Source organism: Epinephelus fuscoguttatus, linkage group LG5, assembly GCF_011397635.1.
Source record: "Epinephelus fuscoguttatus linkage group LG5, E.fuscoguttatus.final_Chr_v1".
Lineage (NCBI taxonomy): Eukaryota > Metazoa > Chordata > Actinopteri > Perciformes > Serranidae > Epinephelus > Epinephelus fuscoguttatus.
Genome location: NC_064756.1, coordinates 16,456,094 through 16,469,575, shown reverse-complemented (window position 1 = coordinate 16,469,575; position 13,482 = coordinate 16,456,094). Strand labels below are relative to the sequence as shown.

Below are 13,482 nucleotides of genomic sequence, written 5' to 3'. Positions count from 1 at the left end.
TTCTGTCACTAACACAATGTGACTTATGTCATGTGATATACCTCACATACGTCACATCACACATGTTACGCTGGACATACTAGCATACTAGGGTACATTGTTATTAAAAGAGGTCAACAATGACTTTGCGACCCAAACACAGATCTCCCAGGTGAAAGTCCTTTGTTTGTTTAAATCATAAACCAGCCTCCCGCCCAACCTATAGGGACGTCACCGACATTTGTACAACATTACACTGACTGTTTGTTTTTATGCTGCGTCACGTCACAACATCTGGTGGCACAGTGGTGCAGTAGTTAGCATTGTCGCCTTACCCCCAGTTTCCACATACTCAATTTCCGTAGCAGATATGCTCCCATTCTAGTGAATAGCTTCATTTCCACAGCGAGTGCCACGCAGCATGCCTGGAGCATCCCAGAAGTGCCACAGCGCCCCAGGTCTATTTTTCAGCGACTGCGCATCCATTGCACGTCAAGCCATGAAGCTCAGATCACACCAAATAGGAAACGGAACGCACACACCGTCCGGTAAATTTCAAAATACAACACAATGCGCGGACTACGGATTGTAAACTCTCAATTTTTTTAACAATCACATCACATCCTGTCGCACAAGTTGTCAGTCAGTGCAAGGGTCCAAGGAAAGGTGGACGAGGAGTAACTCATTGTTGAAGTGGAAAACCATAGTATTTTGTATGACACCATACATCCTTTCTACAAGGATACAAACCAAAAGGAGAAGACCTGGTGTGAAATTGCAGCAGTTTTAGGAGTGAATGGTGGTTTTTATCGCCTGATTTTGCAGTTTCCACGTGTGAGCTTGCAGCTCCGCTACACAACACTGCGCTCCAGAAGCGCATCCAGTAGACAAGGGTATGCACTGTCGGTCGCTCCAGATCCACGGCGCTGCGTAGCACGGTGCAGACGGAGTATGTGGAGATTGGGGGTTACAGCAAGAGGGTTTGGGAGGTTCGAACCCTGGGGTGGGGGGCCCCTTCTGTGCAGAGTCTGCATGTTCTCCCCGTGTCAGTGTGGGTTTTCTCTGGGTACTCCAGCTTCCTCCCACAGTCCAAAGACATGCAGGTTAATTGGTGACTCTAAACTAGCCGTAGGTGTGAATGTGAGCATGAATGTCTCTATGTGTCAGCCCTGCGATAGTCTAGCGATTTGTCCAGGGTGTACCCCACCTTCGCCCAATGTCAGCTGGGATAGGCTCCAGCCCCCTGGGCGACCTCTAACAAGATAAGTGGTTACTGAAAATGAACTGAATGAACATCACTTCCTCTTCTGCTCCTGTAATAATTACTAACCGTAGTAGAGGGCGCCACCGTACAATGAACATAAGTATGGGTTGTAATAAGCTGCTTGCACAGCCGACTTATGTGCTTATTTTTTCGGTTAGAGTGGGCTGTGCACTACTGTGAGCAAGGTCATATATTGTTATATTTTAAATTTAAATTTCAGGAAATCCGGGGCGTCAGTAGTGTAGTGGATATTGCCGGAGCCCCATGTATAGAGGCGACACCTCGCTGCAGGGGTCGCAGGTTCGACTCCAGCTTGCAACCCTTTGCTGCATGTCATCCCCCACTCTCTCTCTCTCACCCCATTTCACTCTGTCCTGTTCATTAAAGGCAAAAAGCCCAAAAAAAAAAAAAAAAATTCAGGAAATCTGTCAATGCTAGCACTGCACCCTTTGTAATTCTGCCTGTTTCATAGGCCTGAATTCTTTGTGTTTACATGTCAACACTATGTTTTAAGATTGGAATGGAAGAGTCAAAGGCTGCAGATAGATTAATACACTGAAAGATCTAGCATTTGGGGGTTTAAATCCAACACAAAGTTAACCACTATTTTCCTTTTTGCATGTACACTGTTCATTAAAAATCAATTTGGTGTTTTTGGGAACATACACACAGTAACAACCATGAACAGACATATGGTAGCAGGGTGGTGGTATTGTATTGCTCAGCAGGTGGGATTTATAAACAGCAGTGGACTGTATAGAGATTTCTATAGAGCGGTAGGGTCTCCTCTCCTCTTCATTTTTCTCATCCTCTCATTCGCCTCTACTCACTTCTCAGTGCTGCTGAGATAGACTATAGTTAGGAGACAGTACGTGTTGGTATGGAAACTGGCTTATAAACTGTTCAGGTTGCCAACGTCCTAACTCACATAGCAACCACACAAGCAGCCTCTCAAAATGTTGACGTGAAGCAGCTTTGTGATTTCTGATGAATAGAAGCCAGACAGGTTTATTATTTTGCGGGACATTCTGCCTGTGGTGACACAATGGACAGAAGCCGTAGCAGAGGAGTACAAGAGGCCACGGCTTTTTATATAAAGAGCTGGGTTTTTTGATTTGAATGAAGCGACGCCCACGCGCCTACCTTGAATTTTACTGCTGTGTGAATGAAGCGCATTCTGCAGTGCTTGAAAGTTATGAGTCATCTTAAGACCTTTGCTTACAAAACACTTATGCTTTTCAGCTCATTTGATCAACTGATGAATTTTGAAACACAAAATGAATACCTGGCACTTAATAAAAGCCTTCAAATGGGTCTCGCAGTTGGAGCACATTTACAGCAGTGGGAATGCTGCAATGTCCTTCACACAATAAAGACTCAAAAAGTATGTTTTTGCGCATGAAGACAAATGTTCAAAGCAATAAATTTTGTTCATTTAACCTGTGATGTGGCTCAGACATGCTGTAAATATGGTTTGAAGTCAAGGTGAAATACGTGATGTTTGGGTTGTTAAGAGGGCTTTTATCTTGCCTGATTCAGTATTTTTCCACATCCTGTTGGCTGCGTTATTGATGCTTGTTGCATCCACATTCATTGTTTCAGAGTGCTGTGCCTCACAGAGCCGAGTCAGTTTAACAAATGCATTGCACTGTTGAAATAGGTTATCAATACAAACAGTGCTGCTCACTGTTAAGTGTATGATTGCGTATGTCTGCGTGACTTTCCAAAGCAGGGTGTGTCATTGTCGCTTTCCTGCTGTTGTTTTACTGCTCGTGTTGTTTAAGGAAATTAAGTATGAGCAACAATAAGGTTAAGTAATACTCACACACACTCAGACGCACTCTTTTCTCTAAACTCTTAGTCATACACCATGTGGTGAACACTCTCGTTCGAGGCACTTTACAGTTCTGTGAGTGCATAGATTTTCAGCTTTGACGGCCCCAGCGGGAATCACACCAGTCACCTTGGGTTTTCTCTGTTTCACGCCTACCTATAGACTCACAATACATACATATGGACTGTGATGAATGTGAATGCACTCTATGTTCAGTATGAAGTGTGAACAATAGTGTCAGCACAGGATCGATGGATAGACACACAACTAATAGCTGGGCTGCAATTTAAAATGATTTTTCTTTTTCTTTTTTTTTTTCAATTTATTTTTTACTCTCTTTATTGTCCCAAAAAATGACAAAGTATTTGCACAATTTACCAAAGACAATTATTTACTTTTTATTTACTATAATATAAAACTGAGAAAAGTATTGGAGCAGCTAGAACTAGTGAATCTTTGACATTTCTTCTCAATAAATGATTAAAATGACAATCAGTTACCTTCATAGTTGATGATAAACGTTCAGCCAGTTGACCAATTGATTCATCAACTAATCATTTCAGTGCAATATGCAAAGGTAGACAAGGTGGAACTACCAACTAGGGATGTGCATGATTAGGCAACCAGTCGATTAAATGTTGCAACCTCCAGAAATGCTAGTCGGTTAAACTTATAAGGATTCCCAAAGGAAACCGAAACAAGCATGCGAGACTAACCAGCGGCTCTGATCAGCGGCTCTCCCTTTCTCTATCTCTCTTTCTCACAAACACAAACACACAAAACACACATCTGCTATCCGACTCGTGTGCGTGTGACCAGTACCGACGTTGAAAGTATGTCTGAGCCTTCACACACTTACCCTGACGAGATGTCTTTTCGCTAGGCTTAACGAGAGAGGTGCTTTGGCTTGTTGGCCGCAGGGAAGATCCTAAGAAGCCTGGACGTACAGTGTGTGTGTGTATATGTGTTTGTGTCAATTTGTGCGCACACTCATGCTAGAGAGTCACTGTGTGTGTGTTTTTGAATAGAGATGACTTGGGATGTTAAACACACAGTAAAGAAACGCGAGTTGTCATGTTTTGTGGGATAATGTGCACTGTTCATAATGCACGGTGCAAGGTGCCACACATTTTAGCGGCATTTAAAATATGATTTGGTTTTTGAAAATGTGATTAAGGATTTCAAATGCTCTTATGAAACATGGAATTGTGCTCAACTCTGTTTTCTTCCTTTTAGAATCGTCAACTAGTCTACGTTTAAACCTCCATTTAAATGTCAGGGAAATTAGTCATTAGGAAGATCCTTGCTATTATACTGGTTCAGATTAATGTGCAGTTCTAGTTGGATGAATTAGGATCCACTGCAGAGCCAAATTTCCAGTGAAGCATCTTCTACTCATCCCTGATCCACCCTAACAATCCACACCTTATGCTCCCACTGCAAACACAACCATTTACTGCCTCTCTCTTATCATTTCCTGCTCCTGGCACAACAGACGCATTTCCCCAAATGCACATTTCTCATCAGGCTGAGCATCTCAAGATGAGGAACTGCTATTGTTCCACGGAAGAGGATGTCAGTGCATTTGCAGATGCCTTTCAAGCTCGGATGGAGTGAAAGAGACTCTCGAAAACGTATTGTGCCATGGAGGATTACGTTTAGAGGATGCTGTTCAGCGTGATTTTTGCAGAGGAAAATAGATGATGTTATTTAATTTTGTCTGTAGAGTGGCAGTAACCTGTCACCAGAAAGGTTAATAATCAGGCCTTAATCAGTGAGTGTGATCACATGAGTACAACGAACAAATAAGTGCTTTACCTGCATTAAAACCTTAAAAGTGATAATTTTATACAATATATTCAAATAAGAAGTATAATTTAAGTAAACAAACAAATGATCTATTTCTTTGCAGCGTTTTTAATTTGAATGTTTTTATTATCTCTCTTTGTCTCCGGTGCAGTCAGATCAGCGGGGAGAAAACTGGATGTGTGGGGGATGAGAGAGCTTCCTTTCAATTGACACCAAAGTGTGTGTGTGTGTGTGTGTGTGTGTGTGTGTGTGTGTGTGTGTGTGTGTGCGTGTGCATGCTTGTGTGTCTCTGTGTGCATGAGGACGCCGTTAATATAGCTCCACCATTATGTAGATTAGCCCTATTCCCCTGAGTGCACCTTCACCATTTAGACCTTTCAATCACTCCACTGCTTTATGGGAGTCAGGACACACACACACACACACACACACACACACACACACACTAGATTTACGTACATATGCACTTTCAATCACAGTCTTTTATGGGCATCAAATACACACACTAAACCGCATCATAGCCAACAGCACATACATTTTGACATGCATATTGTCCATAAACACACACGACAGAACAAGGTTACAGGCTGTATCCTCATCAGATTCCAGGTCCTTGGCTCGCTAATTATGTTCCTCTGCAGCGTAGTTATTCATGCTGTCTCACAGTGTGTGTCTTTATGTGTGCGTGTGTGTGAGTGTGAAAGAGCAGCTGACTGAGTAAGTGATCACACGGTGGGTTTGTGTGTTGATTGCATTTGAGCAGCAACAACAGTCCCTGTTTTAATCACAAACTCAGGATCAATACTCCAGTCAGCTGCATTACGCAGCAGTGATGTTCTGAAGTGTGTGTGTGTGTGTGTGTGTGTGTGTGTGTGTGTGTGTGTGTGTGTATGTATGTGTAAAGGGTAATCTAGATCACAGAGTCCACAACAGATGAAGAGAGACAGTCTTTCAGGAGAATTCGCTTTGAACTAACCTATTTTCTAGCTGCTTCTGTGTCTTCCTGAGTACATGTGAGGGCCTGCCCTCCTACCTGTGATTGTGTCTGTATGAGTGTGTGTGTGTGTGTGTGTGTGTGTGTGTGTGTGTGTGTGTGTGTGTGTTCATGTGGACTCCACAGAATTGATAATATGAGACTGTGTGCAGTGCTGATTATCTTTCTGTCTATCTTGCTGCTATTACCCAACACTGGTCAATACAGTCTGAGCTCCTACTGTACTAGAATAACCTTTCACCATGTTTACAAAACAGGCAGCCTCGGGGTGTGCTGGCACATTACAGCATTTAAAGGGGAACATCTAAATTAATAACTCCAGTATGTTGTTTCCATGGCTTAGGAAAGTTCAGTTAATATTTATGAACATGAGCCACTCTTTCTCAAAGCCAGACACCAGAGAAGTATGGCTCTGTCTACACATATACAAATATTTTTGAAAACAGATATTTTCCTCTGTGTGTTGGCCTGTTGTCTGCACACAAAAGGAGTTTTAGGTAATTTTTAAATGCCTTTAAAGGCAGATTGTTAAAAACTCCAGTTACTTTGTATCCATGTGGATTTGTAAAATGGAGTATTTGGGAAACAATGGCGTCATCTCCATGATTTGCACATGCCCGCATTTGTGTAATGAGCATGAGCCTGAAACAATAACTGCAACGGCGGACTTGTTTAAATTTAGTCAGCACTGCTTGGTGTAATGACTTGCCTACTTTACACTGAAACTTAATATTGCTGCACCACATCACCACTTCATGGATGAATGAAGGTGTTTGTTGTACCTCAGCATCTGCTGCTAAAGTCTGCCAGAATCAATGGATCAGGCCTGGTCAAACCAGCAGAGGATTTCACAAATTTGAGAGTAGGATTGTTAGCAATTAGGAGAGGAAGGTAAACTTTGGCATATCTAGAGCATCACGTGTATTTGAGTGAGCTTTATCCTCATATCAAAGGGGAATTTACAATGATTAGATCTCCACTGGGTGTTTTGAAAAAAATAATGTTAGCCTGTATACACTTTACTACCTTTGCGACAAGGGGAGGTTGGTGACAGCTTTGGAGTCATTTTTGCATTGTATACACTTTACTGCAAAAAGAGCTTTTAAATATCGAACAGAATATTTATGAACAATTCAAAAAGACTGAAAATGAAACACTTCCTGTTACACTGATAATTATTCTTTAAATTATCTTTAAATAAGGCACACTGTGATTCTAAAATACTTTCAGTGGATACAGATCAGACACAGAAACACACTGTACAGCAGATAACACTTCATCCTGTTTTATCAATATATAAACATGTAATTAAAGGTTGAGGTGAAGAAATCAACCTCTCTTCGCCTCAACCTCCTCAAACATTGATGTTGTTTTGGATTCAATATTTCATTAAATAAAAGCATGTTACAGCTTCAGTTAATCATTGGCTCAAGCATACGGTATGTGAGATTATAGTTCAAAAATGCTCAATAACGACACTGATCAAATCTGATTTTGTTCGAGTGGTTAAAGCCTTCAAATATTCATCATTTATTTCAGGCAATTTCAGCCTCCAGTAAACACGTCACAACAGTACTTAGTTTTGATTGTTTTCCCAAACAATTAACAGTATCTTCTCCCAGTCAGGCCAATTTCCAGCATTTGAACCGAAGCGGCTTACTTCATATGATTTAGAGAAGCTGCTTTTGTCAGCTGGTTTTAATCCAGCACTGTGACTGCTTGCCTGTGATAGCTTCACATGTATTCAGTCAATACCCGTCTAAGTGATCTACATTCAAAAAATGCCGTTCAAACAACGACAAATATGCTCAACAATATTCTTACCTCGAGACAAAATGCATTTTAAAAGATCCTCAAAATTAATACCAGTCAGAAACCCACATCATAAAAGTCACCAGCAGTGTTGACTTGATCCAGCTGCTCAACAAATACATTTTGCATGTGATATGATATGACATTGTGTGTGAGTGTGCATAGAGCTGCTGGCATGCTTGTTTTTAGAATATGGCTCTGGGATTTGTTGTCAGATTGATGCACTACATTAGACAGTCCTATTCAACCTGCTGTACAGCTTCATGCTAAATGTCCCGTCGCTACCAATGTCACCTCGGAGCTGTCAGCGGCACATGGGACGCCTCCTGCAGCAGATTGGGGCCGTTGTGATGAATCTGTGGGGTGATTGAATGTATAGAGGTGTGGTGGTGGAGGAGATAAATCTTTGACATGTTTGATGCATTTTAAAAATACTGTACACGTGACTGTTTCTGTCAGGCTGGATGAAGGGCGACATTAGGGTTGATTCAGTCTTTCATGTTCTGGATATATTTTTTTAGAAATGATTATATATAGTGTGATGTTTTAGACCAAACACTGCAGAGTGATACTATCTGTTACTTTGAAGAACTCTGTGGTAGAGGTCTTCAGGGGTTTACCCAGACCCTAGGAACCAACCCAAGATCTGTACATGTTCAGGGCCACGTTTTATTGTCGCCATTTGGTTAGGGTCAGGTTCAATTCTATTACTGTGGCCCCCCGGCCTGTTCAATGGGATGATTAGGCTGACTAGGATCAGATTGCGAGAGCAAAAGTGAGGTGAAAAAATGCAGAGGAGCAGCTCTAGCAAGTTGAAGGCGAGGTGGAGGAAAGGTGGATGAGGAGCTGAGAACATTAAGGCATATCGGCAGCAATAGCATCACAACAACAGCAAAATAAATGACATTGAACATTTAAAACAGTAAAATTAAATAAATCTAGACATCTGAAACATTATTAAACATCATACACGGTAACTGGGCTAAGAACAGCTTTTTGTATCTGACATGATGAACGTTTTTAGCAGTAGAGCGACATTTTTAGTAGCAATTTTAACTAGCTTTTGGGTTTGTAGAGTCCAAGTCCGAGTGAGTCTTACCTCACAGTGTCACGTAAAGGTCTGTTTATTAGCCGTTCTTGTGCTCTTGATCATACAGTACCATCGTATATGACTCAAATGTTTCGAGCAAATATTGAAGAACAGATCTTAAAGTGCTCAGGAAAAGAAATTCCCGACCAGTGGGTAAACTCAGCTCATAATGGACCTTATGGTGAGATATTTTATCAACAAGTAAATCAGCCCAGTCGCCAGAAGAAAATGTTGACATTGTATGTTTCTGCAAATTACGTATGTTGCATGTGCATGTTTCTTACATATGAACGTTTCTAAAGGGAATTAATATATAGGCTGACTTTGTAATTGAGAGGTGGACGTGATGGTGGATGGCGTGTCACTTAGGGGACCACTGCTGACTACTGTTGAGACCAGCAAACAAGAAAATGGGTTGCGTTTTAGTTAGGGGTGTAACGGTACACAAAAATCTCGGTTCGGTACATACCTCGGTACACAAGTCATGGTTCGTTTTTTTTCGGTACAGTAATGAAAAAAATAGACAACTATAAAATATCTTTTACTTATTGGTAACCTTATTAAAACATACCACCACAGCAGTTAACTCTTTTTACACAATTTTTGAATGAAACAAATATATATAAAATCCTGCTTTTTCACATTGTTTGAATGAAAATAGAAATATAAAAGTGAAAAATAAAATCCTGCTGTTTTTTTAACACATTTTTTTAATTAAAAATATAAATATACATTTCTGCTTTAACAGTTTTACTCAATTAAAATAAAAGTATAGTGCAGCTGGTCAGCTTTAAAGCCTGCTCATATTCAGTTTTACTAGGAACTTACTTAGCTTTCCCACTTTGTTAAAGTGCAGTAAACAAAACGTGCTTATATCTAAAGTGCAGCTTAAACAATTTTACTCAACTCCAATGGCGTTGATTATTTCTTTAGCGCGATGGTCAGGCAAATGCTCTTTCTTTTTAAACGATGACGATATTGTAGTTTGCACCAGATTGCTTTTTCTAGTCGTACCGGTTAACGTTCAAACTCGGGTGGTGTCGTTTTAGATGCGTTAGCATGTTTCCAAGTACATACCCGACCACTGTTCTGCAGTGTCAGCACACTGCTTTTGTCTTGTCAAGTTGTTTATTTCCATCTTCGTATTTTACCCTGAAACCAAAGTGTTCCCAAACGGAGGACTTAAGGTTTGCGGGTGGGTCTTCAGGTTCGTCAGGCTCACTTGCCATGTTGTCAAAATGCGAGAATGCGCTGCACAAAGTGAAAGCGGAGATTTACGGGACTCGGTCTGTCACTCAATTATGTCCGTTGGGGAACTAGATATTTTAAATGGTTCAGCTCGCAAAAACGGAATTAAAATAAAACAAAATAAAATAAAATAATATCCTGCGCCCAATAATTCGGTACAGGGTCGTGCCGAACCGGAAGTCGCGTACGGAACGGTTCGACACAAATACATGTACCGTTACGGCCCTAGTTTTAGTGAGTCATTGATGCATTTCCATTGGATTTTTAGGCTCCAAATGTGGGTGTTGTGTAGTGAGCTTAATGAAGGGATTGTCCCATGAGACATCACTGCTTTTCCTGCCCGGGACAGTAGCAGGAAAAGTGGTTCTTTTTTACTAGACATCACTGCTTTTCATCTTGGGATTGTGACTCAAAAACGGGGTATTTTGAGCCAAATCATGATCTTTTCCTAACCATAACCAAGTGGTTTTTGTGCCTAAACATAACGACAGGTTAACCATAACGTTGTTGAAGCATTGTCTCAATGTATCAGCTTCATAATGATGTGCAAATGTGACATATCTGTGGTTTGCAGAAATGTGCAATGCCAACGTTTTTTCTGGCGATTGGGTTGACAAAAAGTTTTTCTGTTATTGCCTTCCAAAATGACTCTTTCATATGAGCACTTTCTGATCTGTGTTACCTCTGTCTTTTGGTGAAGGTCTCAAGATACTACGGTTGATTGATGGTAGGATGTGATGTTGCTGTGGATGGGAAGTCAGATACATTGTGATCATCCGACGTTCTCTCTTAGCAGTTTTGCACAAGAATAAGGGACACGTTTTTCCCATTGTCATAATTTGCGTGTCCATAGAAGGTAGGCAATTTTAAATATTTGAATCAATAGTCAATGATGTCTTTATAATATCTGTAAATCCAAAAACAATGAGCCTCATTATGAATATTCCTAATATTTGCATTCAGGTTTATAATTCCTCTGCATCCCGTGTGGTCAAAGTGAGTCAACCCTTTAATGTACCTGTACTACAGTGTTTCTTTTCTGTGTGTGTGTGTGTATCCTGCCCGTGCACATTCTGACAGTAGGACAGTGAAACACGGGGCGGGCTGAGGGAGGCAGTAAGACCCAGAGGAGGAGCAGAGAGAAAGAGAGACAGAGAGAGAGAGAGGGAGAGAGAGAGAGAGAGAGGTGGGAGGAGAGAGAGAGGAGGAGGGACTGTGTTCACTCTATGCGTTGCAGCTCGTGGTGTTAGCGCCCCAGTGTGTGTCTCAGCCTGCCGGCGCGAGTGTGTGCATCGGTGCGTCGCTGTGTGTGTGAATGTGTGTGTGACTCCAGCGCTCTATCTGCGTACGACAGGTGGAGATGACATGACTGCGCTCGAGAGGAAGAAAGGAAAGGACCTGTAAGAACTTCACACACTCACACACATGTAAACACACTGACCTTTTCCCCTAAATTCCCTCACACACACCTTTTAAATTCCTGCACTCTTCACGTCAGGGGAAAGATAAGTTGAGTGTATGTGTGTGTGTGTGTGTGTGTGTGTGTGTGAAAGTACTCTTTTTCCAGCAGCTTATCACTCAGACTTGAACAGCTGACTCCATGTGTGCACAGCGGACAACTTAAACACACACACAGACACACACACACACACACACACACACACAGGGTCCTGACAGTTGTTTTTGATGCCCGTAGACGCGGTCAGCAAGTGTTTCTGCGTCCTGAGGAGAGTTCAGCTCCAGCGCTGACTACCAGACAGTCCACCACGTTGTCCGAACAACTTCAGGTAGGATTTTCTCTTCTCTTCTCTCTTCTCTTCTCTTCTCTTCTCTTCTCTTCTCTTCTCTTCTCTTCTCTTCTCTTCTCTCCACACAGTCTGAAAAACAGGATGCTATATGCTTCATGCCCTCTGCCCTCTTCTCTCTTCCTTCTTCCTTTTTAAAAATTATTGTCCAGCCTGGAACAACAACAGGTAGACTTTGATTCATTCCCATAAATTTACGAAACTGTCATGGTTTTTCCTTCATGCAGTCGGTTTCAAAATCCCCTTTGAGGAGGACTTTTCTTTTACAAGCTTCCTATCTTGTTATATTAGTCCCTTGATCTCCCTTTTTTGTTTATCTCTTGCACACACACACACACACACACACACACACACACACACACACACACACATTTCTGTCCTCCTCTATGCTTCTTGTTAGTCCCTCACGGTTCTTGTCTTTTGGGAATGAGTAACTTTTGTCCGGCGGAGGTAAGTTTTAGCGCTGTTAGCAGCTGTTGCTGCAGCGTTCTGTGTTTCCCTATTGATTGAGTCAGTGAGAGACTTATTACTTGCCTGGAGCTTCTGTGTGTGTGTGTGTGTGTGTGTGTGTGCGTGGCTGGTGTGTGTGTCAGATAAAAGACGGAAAGATAAAACATAAAACAGCAATAAACATGAAAGGGAGGAAATTAAAGTGACATTGTTGTTTGAATGGCGGATGAGTGCTTTTTGCACAATGGTCTCTGTTTGTGTGTGTGTGTGTGTGTGTGTTTTAGGCTGCTATGTTTCTCAGTTGAGTTGATGCAATTTTGTTCTTGCAATCCCTGCAGCACTGAGCCTCATTTCGTCCCGTCGTTTTTTTTTTCTCTCCATCTCATTTTGGTCTGTCTCGCTCCTTCTTTTGTGTTGTGTGATTTGTGACAGGCAGATACCTACAGTTTAAAATTGCTGCTTTCTCGTATCCTCATGTGCCATCGAGCAGCGTTAGTTTGTGTGTGTGTCTGTGTACACAGTGTGAGCATGAGAGTGTGTGTGTGTGTGTGTGTGTGTGTGTGTGTGTGTGCATTTGTGTTTTATATTGCAAAGGGATTTAATGTTGTTGGCAGCAAAATGGCAACAAAAAAAAATCTTTGATTGGCTGCCAGTGTCGACATGTTCTGCTCAGATCCAATTACCTAGACTGATACACACTCACAGAGACGCAGGCACATGTGCACGCACATTGATGACACACAATCCCACATGCACAAATTCAGTCATTCATTCAAGAAAGAGATAAACAAACATGTAAACAATGTCCGCAAAGAAGACAAACTCACTCATTATTATATGTCAGTGTGTTGCAGGGCTAAGATCAATCACACTCATGAACACAATTTTACTTATTTAACCTTTATGTATAATTGCTGGTGTGTGTGTGTGTTTGGGTGTGTATCTGTGGTTACAGTGCTAATGCACTACTGAGTCAGCCCTGCGCATTAGCATTTCCGCAGTCAGTCAACGTTGCAGAAAGTCTTGTCCAACTACATTCCTCTGCCTGTGTATGTTTGTAAATAGTTTGTTGCTGTAGTGTCACTGATACTCTTAGACTGTCAGTGTGTGCAGCGCCACCTGCAGGAACTGCCTGACAGAATCACACTTAAATGTGCATAACTTATTTTTTTATTTTTGATCACGGAGGTTTTACAG

At 41.6% G+C, this 13,482-nt stretch overlaps 1 protein-coding gene across 2 annotated transcripts in view; it reads left to right on the top strand.

Moving 5' to 3' along the window:
* Window positions 1-13,482, top strand: part of LOC125889477 (cGMP-dependent 3',5'-cyclic phosphodiesterase) — a 226,478-nt gene that overhangs the window by 56,655 nt on the left and 156,341 nt on the right. Inside the window, exons 1-2 of one of the 2 annotated variants that reach the window (XM_049577510.1) lie at window positions 11,271-11,430; window positions 11,727-11,817. In XM_049577510.1, coding sequence (XP_049433467.1) covers window positions 11,396-11,430; window positions 11,727-11,817 — 126 coding nt within the window. In that variant the 5' untranslated portion in view covers window positions 11,271-11,395. Of the gene's footprint in view, window positions 1-11,270; window positions 11,431-11,726; window positions 11,818-13,482 lie in introns of those variants that run through there. The other variant, XM_049577508.1, reaches the window with a different exon arrangement.